Source organism: Eurosta solidaginis, chromosome 1 (genome assembly GCF_040869045.1).
Source record: "Eurosta solidaginis isolate ZX-2024a chromosome 1, ASM4086904v1, whole genome shotgun sequence".
In the NCBI taxonomy this organism is placed as follows: Eukaryota; Metazoa; Arthropoda; class Insecta; order Diptera; family Tephritidae; genus Eurosta; species Eurosta solidaginis.
Window position 1 is genome coordinate 200,154,349 of NC_090319.1, and position 8,573 is coordinate 200,162,921.

Consider the following 8,573-nt stretch of genomic DNA (forward strand, 5'->3'; position numbering starts at 1 on the left):
TTGAAGTCTAAATTGAGTACACCTTTTTAAGGAAACAGGAAAATAATTATAGAAATTCAAAATATCTTGGTGGACTAAAATCGCTCACGGCATCATGATAGCGATAGCCGGATACGAGGTAGGAAAAGGAAATTCTGAAACATCAGAGAATAGGATAGTCAAGTATGAACCACCAATACAATCAGATACGAAAAACGTTCCAAACATTCCAGATGTTTGGTTAGCAGTTATATGTTGCGTATTCATGCTATTGATCATCACAATAGCTATGATGCTCAAAAATTACATGAAGCATAAGTACAGACAACTAAACGTCCAAGATCGTATCTAAGAAATTTCACTTTTAGCACTCTATTATAAAAACAAACTCTATTATTTAAAAACTTTTTATTTAAATTTAAACCTCAACTAGGTTTTAGGGAAGAGCAACCAACTTTTGAAAATAAATTTTTAAATAAAAACCCTCAGAATGTCTCAGATGACAGTAAAAATAGCTTCACTGACACTGACTAAGTCCAATAGCAAATCAAGAATTGGCACAAATTCTTTGAAAGCTCCTGATATCATTGACACAAGGATAATCAGGAAGCTTCACAATAATAGTTCCTATGAGAGTTATCAAGGCCGTCAAAGTAGAACATTTAGATCACAGCCCTGACGACACAATAATTTTTCACAAGCATTGCTTGCTTATAAAGCTTTATAGGGCCGTATGCAGCTCTTAAGAAAACCAAAAATTCCATATAAAATGACAGCCAAGAAATGCTCAAGAAAAATTTTATGAGTGAAATTTTCTTTTGCAGTACGCAGCTCTGAAGAAATTTAATACATTTTCTACTACTATTTTCTAAAGATTTTTTTAGAAAAAGTGTACACGTAAACTCTTTCTTTGCCAAGAAATAAATGGTTGTGCATTATTTCTTGAAGAAAAAGTGACATTTGGACTTTCAAAAATACTATCAACTGACTTTTTATCAGTGAGTTTTTTTGTTCATAGTTTTGCTTTATAGAATCAGAATTTCAAAGTTTACGCAATTTCTTGTGTACATTTTAAAACTCACAGTTAGCGAATAAGGCCCCAGGAATGGACAACACAGCAAAAGCCTCCAAGCGTCAGAAGCGCATATTGCACTTTTCCAGCGAGGAAAAGCGCAACCTTATTTCAGCCGTTAGATTAAAAGATCGGATTTGGAATATCGGCGATCCGCTGCATTCAAATAAAAATGCAGTGGATCAGGCGTGGAATGAGATAGGTTTTACGCTTCGTAAATCGGGTAAGTATGTATAATACGTTGTATATTCATACCAATTTGAAAACTTATAGTATTTTTATTTAGTGGAAGAGTGCAAAGCTGCGTGGGTGAGCTTGAGGGAAAGCTACCGCTACCGGGCGAAGGCCACGAACAAATTTAAGAGTGGAAGTGCCGGTGGGGAGCAGCTCAGTGAGCCATATTTTAATGAGGATATCGATTGGGAGTTTGCGGAGGAGATGTCCTTCCTGCCAAATGTATCCCAAAAGAGAAGGTACATATACACACAATATCATTAAATTTTAAGTAATCATATTCAATTTCCTTTTCTTTGCAGAACTTTCACTACCAGTGATGATTCCCAAAATGAGGAAGCGAGTACATCAAAACGCCCTGGTTCTCAATATGAATATGTAAGTTTATGTATGTACATACGTATGTATCTTCTATATTATAAATAAATAGCTATTGGTGCCGAGATGAAAGATGCGGTGGGTTCTTCAATTTAGGAACGCAACATCTAAGAAGAGAAGTAGTTACAATAGTATCCTATGCAGACAACCAAATCTTCAGAAACCCTATTCACGACGGGGAATAAGCAGATTAATGACGAACTAGATATACACATCGACGGTACTAGGTTACCGACAGTCACCCAACGCAAGATCCTTGGTGTGATATTCGATGGTGGCCTCTGCTTCCACGAACATGACACCGCAGTCGCCTCTAAAGTACAAAGTCGCAACAAAATTCTTAAGTCCCTTGCTGGCAGCATCTGGGGTAAAGGCAAAGAAACGTTGCTGAGTACATATAAGGCAATTAGCCAATGTAGTCGCCTGTCAAAATACCGCACCCAAAACTGCAACTGCAAAGACGATAATCATCAAAGAGCGCAATGAAATGTTCACTAAACAGCATCTAATGAATTGTCATCAACCCGGATATCCAGGTCGACAATTATTAGACACTGCTCCGCCTCCCAGGAACGTGACAAAACATCTCCGCAAGTATATGAAGAAAGCCCGACAACTTGTGCCTCCACCGCCGTTTGACTAATTGAAACATTCGACACTCGCAATCTTATCCATGATACAAAAATTGGAAGAGTTGCGCCCGGTGAACATCGTTATTGGTGGAGTTATCCGGAACGGCAAACGGTAGCCTACTACCGAGGGAGGCGCGCATCTTTCTGATTCAACTTCGTTCTGTATACTGTAGTAGAACAAACGCCTACTTATCCAGAATCAACCCGGACATGTCCGATATGTGTATAGCCTGCGATGAGTCCCCACATGACAAACCACTTTTTTATTGCGATGTGGACCAACAGATCTAACGACTCACTCTCTATGGCCCAACCCTGTCGAAACAGCTGTTTTCCTTGAACTATGATTGATGATCTTGATGAAAACCTATAAGTGGTGGTGGTTTTGCATGAACGGGGGCGAATAACAACAACATGCGGTGGATGGGATGCTAAGCAGGGGTAGAGATAGGAGCAGTGATAGAGGGAGAGGTAGGTTTACAGGTAGATGTAGGGGCGGAGATAGAGGTAGGCAACTCCCAATTCAGGAGGTTCTCAGCTACCGGAGTTACTCGGAATTTTTTTTTCCTGACCAAGGGCTGTCGTCATGGTATAAACCCGTTTAACCCAGTACACAACACTCAAAAGTTGTCATCAATGGAGCAGCACCTCGCAACGGGACTGCTCCTTACCCTCCTGCTCCCGGAAGGCATTGAGGCTAACCCCGGTCCACGGGATTGGTACTGCTGCATTTGTAAGAAAAAAATGCGATGACAACCTTATTGAACGGGGCGAAGCACCGCTACAACAACAACAAGAACAGAGGTAGGTAAAGAGAAAGGGGTAGAAGTAGAGATATGGTTAAAGGAAGGGGTAGTATTAGAGGAGGGGTAGATGTAGGGTTAGTGTCAGTGATATACGTGAGGGTAGAGGTAGGGGCACAAGCATTTATAATTGCTGACTGATTTGCTAATTATTGTTTATTCATAGACTCCCACACCACCGAAACGTTCCCGTTTAGCTAGCCAGCCCCAAAATCAGGAAATATGGCAGAAGTTCGATGACCTTTTGGAAAAACAAGGCAATGCGTTGAAGTTGCGGGAATCGGAGTCGGAGTCTCCATTTAAGGAAGCTTTTGCAGGCTTCGAATTTCTACTTAAGCAGCTTCCGAAGAAGGTAGCTGATGAAGCATGCTGCAACTTTATGTACACGCTGTTACAAAAAGTTGGCGCGGAAAGAGAAAAGTCTTCCTAGACCTATTAATTCATAAGCCAGTTCAAACTAAAGAACTATTTTCATATGTCGACGGCTGAGTGGAACAACAATTTATTTGGAATGCCGATTCGAAAATGCCACAAAAACGTACCTAAAATGCAAACTTTTGAAGAGCGTCTTCTTCCAAACTTTTTTTCAAAAATGCCCAATGTTAGAAGTTGTATCAACAAAGCTCTATCTCAGTTGAAAATATCTTTTATCGAGATTTGCCGTTTCCGAAAAAAATTCTTAGAGAGTTCTTCAATAAAATTTTGAAATAGTTTTTGAAGCGCATTGGAATCGGTAGTAAAGATAGGGAAAACCTCCACTCAGTTCTCTACTTTAAGTTTTTATATACCTTCATAAACTATCAATCAACAGGATAGGATAAAAATTTAAAATGGTTTTAGTCTTATATTTATTTATGAGTTTGTTGCGTTCTTTTTCCGTACAAGTTTTGTGGTAATTCTAATTTGATGACGGGCTTTCAAACTCTGATTAACTTTTCTGAACTCTGTGTAAGTTTTGAAATTTTTATTTATATCACATATCTGTTATATTCCGCTATACTTTAAATGAAAATTATTGAAAACTCATAAATAAATATAAGTTTCGAATAAAACCATTTTTAATTTTGAAACTATTCAGTTGATCGGCAGTGTAAAGTTCGTTGTTGTTGTTGTTGTTGTAGCGATACGGTTGCTCCCCGAAGGTTTAGGGAGTGATCGATGTGATGGTCCTTTGCCGTTTACAGGATCCGGTACGCTCCGGTAACACAGCATCATTAAGGTGCTGGCCCGACCATCTCGGGAACGATTTATATGGCCACATTAAACCTTCAGGCCAATCCGGTATTTTAGTCGCCTCTTACGACAGGCATACCTACCGCGGGTATATTCTAACCCCCTGACCCGCCTGGGTTGAGATGTAAAGTTCGTAATATTGATAAGTTAATAAATGTAAACGCGAAAGTTATGTTATGAATTCATTTACTAATTTATTTAAATTTATGTTTTTATGCAGGTATTTTGAGAGTAGCTGCACTAGTGACCTAGAAAATTGAATCTAATTTAAGTTTAGACCGGCCCACAAAGGTTCCAAAAAACAACTATTACCTTCAGGTGCTGATGATTGCAATTGGACTACAAAACTGCATACTCAAAAAGCTCTTAAAAATCTGAGGTTGATTCTATTTTCTTCTATTTTTCTTCTATTTCTATTTCTATTATTCTTGCCTACTCCTATTTGAAGGCAAAAGAAATAATTCAAAAAATTTCTTGAGCATTTACTTTTGATCTGCATACGGCGCTTATAAGTGGAAGTATGCAACACATTAAAATACAAAAAAAAAACAAAACCAGCCAATATTAACAACAAAAATGAAGAAAAGTCACAGGGGAATCCATAAATATGTGCAAAAGCGCTATATAAATTTGCAATAATAAGACATGTTGCGCTCGTTTTCATCTTAGGATAGAAAAATGCTAGCATAGGAAATATAAGCAACCTGATTGTTGATGATAAGATTGACTTAAGACAATTGCTTATCAATCTAGGACTTGTAAAGAAAAAAAAACACAGTTGTCCTAAGAGACAAATTGGTGAACAATAATTGAATATATACTGCAAATAGGCGAATTTATAAATTAAAAAGGTACCCGAGTTCTCAAAGATCAAATAATTGCATTAACTCTAGAAGTTATGCAAGTGACAAATCGCGATAAAAATAAAAATAATTCTTCAGTCATGACGATTCTGTCTTGGTAGCCGCCGCAGAAATAGCATGACATATAAGATCAGATAAAAATATTGCTGAAAAACATCCCAAATATGAAAAGAACATTTAAAGATACGAAAATGTTTGCATCCACTGTAACCTTCCTTCTTAACCATCACCTGAACTACTTCTACTACTATAAACTACAACAACTATATATGCGACTAATGCCACTTTTGATCTCTGTATATGGAATGAATTGTTCCCTTTGATCTCTTTATATGGAATGAATTGTTCCCTTTTGTTCGAGCATGTCCTATGAAGAGACTAATTGTACCCATTTATACCCGAAAGGGAATAAATAGAGAGTGGATGCATTTTATACCCCTAACGTAGCAGGAAGAGATTAGTCGCATATTGGTCCGAAGAGATGCAGAAACGGACCATTTTTTGCCAAACCTTTCAAAATCTTTTCAGCTACTTAAATGAAATAAAAAAAGAATCCGTTTAAAACATGTAGATTTATTTTTAATTGATATTGATATAAAGTATTAATTTTTAGTTTTCAGCGAAACATTTGTACAGTGGAAAAAATGTATATATTTGTACACATTTAGACCATGAATTCAAATGTTTATAAAGATTTGTTTTATTATAGATAGTGCAGATATATTTATGTTTATAGTTAGTTTACATGTTTTTGGTTAGTTTACATGTTTTTGGTTAGTTTACATGTTTTTGGTTATATAATTGATTAAAGTTTTTTTTAAATTAACGAATATAAATAAAATACGAAAATAACTGATAAAATACGTTAATAATTTTCACTGCTTTTCTCGTGTTCGCAACTGTATATACATTGTTTAACAAACCGGATTAGCTTTTAATATATCGATTATATATACTGTGATATTTAATAGCAGACCGAGGTAGGCTACTTTAGCATATTTCCACAGATATATGAAATGTAAAGGTTTAAAGTAGGTATTTAATAAACAAATTCAAACAATTTAGTAACGACATTAATTTATGTTACTGTTTAATATATGGATATTAATAAAACAAAATAAAATATTCCACAATTGCATATTCAAAGTGTATACAAATTTTGATTGAATGCATTGATACGCACTTTAAAGTTTCGTTATACCAATATGACACTAAGACCCGGTTTTTCAGTGCGAGTTTAAACTACAGCTAAAGTTAACTAGAGATTTGCGTTGCCACTTTGTCTTTTTCCATAAAATATTACAGGTCATCTTAGTTTAAGCGGCCAAAGTGGCAAGGTTAAACTTTAGTTAACTTTAACTGTGGTTTAAACTCGCACTGAAAAACCGGGCCTAAGTTATTTTGCTTGTATTTCATGCTGGCTCATTTGTTTTTAACAGCCTCGATTGTATTTTTTTTGTATTTTGTTTGTTCTCTAAATTTATAGTGCGAATTATGAATAGTTTAAGTATCTATATATTAATACGCTAACAAAATTTCCATACAATCAATTGACAGGCTGTTTCGCATACTTAGCATACGCAAAATCATATAAAAGTTATATGAATCGATTCGTATTGATCACCCGTAGTGCATAGGCCTATTTTTGTTAACAAATATTACTCTATTTGTGTTAAGTGGCGCACAGTGTACTTCTAGCAGCCTTTGATATTTCTCACTTTTAGTTACTATCCGCTCTCCATCGCCTCAATTTCGGTGCACAGAATTTATACATATGTTCATATGTACCTGTATACTTGTATTCCCATATGTACGTGCATATTTATGTACCAACATATGACTATACAAATGTACGAATGCATGTACATACGCTGCAATGCGAATATATTCACCGGCATATACAGCCGTTAGTTGACCGCTAGGTAAAATTCTTTTACTGAAAGCTAAATTGATTGTTTGCCCTTTCATCATAATTATTCAGTCTTGAGAATTTGAAGAGTGAGCGTGTGCATAAATATATATATAGCACATAGAAGGCACAAATGTAAGTTCTAAACAATTGAATATCTAATATGCAATCTTTAAAGAAAATTAATAAAGATTTCAGCGCTATCATCATTTGGTGTTTTATTTGGATTTTAACGCTAGGAATATCTGCCAACTGCACGCGACTCAACATCCTGAAATATTTTTGCAATCGACATAGACTTGAGATCAAAATTAATTCAACTGCATAGGACATGGCAGACAAAGACGTTCTTAATAGCGATGGAGGGGCAACAGGTGCCAACCAGCGTAACGAAACATCTTCTGCCCGCGCGGATGCGCATTCAAAGGTGCCAGAAAATGGTGATGGCAATATCAACGCTACAACTGACAAAGGCGAACAAAGCAACATAGGGGTAGACATAACAGGTAGTTTGCCCGCATCGTCTACCCACTCATCCACGCCAACGCAGAACACAAACGTTGTTCCTAAAAATAAACAGTTTGACGATCTCGTGAATCAGGTTCTAAGGGGGTCGCTTTTCACAAGCACAGGTGTCTGTCGCGATACGCAGCGAGCGACTACTATCGAAGAAAGTAAAGCATGGGCGATTCCTGGAAAGCCGCCCAAATAGGGTCACGGCCAAGTTTATCTTTTCGGCCAAGCGCAGCGAACTGCAATTATCCTCTGCCATACGGTAACAGTTACGCCGACATAGTAGCGCCTTCGTCTACTGCTCTGCCAGCAGCGGGATTCGGCTGCAATTTGCCAAATATAGAGTTTAACGGTACGCTACCCACAAATGCAACTACGTCAAAGGGTATCTTATCATCGTCACAAATAGCAGCACGTCATGTTATCACTAGAGAGTTACCTCCATTCTCCGGCAAACCTGAGGAATGGCTCCTGTTTATAAGCAATTATGAACAATCGACTGAGAGATGCGGATTTAGTAATGAAGAGAACCTTATTCGCCTACAGAAATGCCTGAAAGGTCCAGCTTTGGAAGCTGTGCGAGATAAGTTAGTGATTCCCGCCACTGTTCCGTACGCAATAGGAACTCTAAAAATGCTGTTCGGGCGCCCTGAAATAGTGCATGCGGCTTTACAACGCAAACTCAGGGAAGAGCCTGCTGTGAAACACAACAATTTGGACTCAGTAATACGATTGGCGCTGGCCGTTCAGAACTACTGCGCTACAATGTTGGCCATCGGCCTCAGGACGTGGACGTAAGTTAAGGTAAAATTGTCTTACCTAATTGTTTTCAATTTCTCTCCTTCCCTTTCTTTTCCCTTTTCCTTTTTTCCTTTCCTTTCCCTTCTCTTCCTTTCCTTTTATTTCCCACTTTCCCTGCCTTACTTTCTTTTCATTTCCTCTATTATCCTTTCCTTT

At 37.4% G+C, this 8,573-nt stretch overlaps 1 protein-coding gene across 2 annotated transcripts; it reads left to right on the forward strand.

Moving 5' to 3' along the window:
• The first annotated feature begins 776 nt into the window (after positions 1-776).
• On the forward strand, positions 777-4,170 carry LOC137240521 (uncharacterized). Of its 2 annotated transcripts, XM_067766935.1 has the most exons (5): positions 777-977; positions 1,064-1,274; positions 1,338-1,524; positions 1,588-1,663; positions 3,265-4,170. In XM_067766935.1, exons 2-5 carry the CDS (start codon positions 1,085-1,087, stop codon positions 3,526-3,528), a joined length of 717 nt encoding a protein of 238 aa, XP_067623036.1. In that variant the 5' UTR covers positions 777-977; positions 1,064-1,084; the 3' UTR covers positions 3,529-4,170. The 2 variants fall into 2 exon arrangements, with proteins under 2 accessions (XP_067623036.1, XP_067623045.1); XM_067766944.1 differs by having other exon boundaries at positions 777-1,274.
• The last annotated feature ends 4,403 nt before the right edge of the window (positions 4,171-8,573 follow it).

Coding starts and splice junctions, on each gene's coding strand:
- LOC137240521 (XM_067766944.1), top strand. CDS start 1,085: ATGGACAACACAGCAAAAGCCTCCAAGCGTCAGAAGCGCATATTGCAC. Junction 1,525..1,587: donor AATGTATCCCAAAAGAGAAG/GTACATATACAC, acceptor TTTTCTTTGCAG/AACTTTCACTACCAGTGATG. Junction 1,664..3,264: donor CTGGTTCTCAATATGAATAT/GTAAGTTTATGT, acceptor GTTTATTCATAG/ACTCCCACACCACCGAAACG.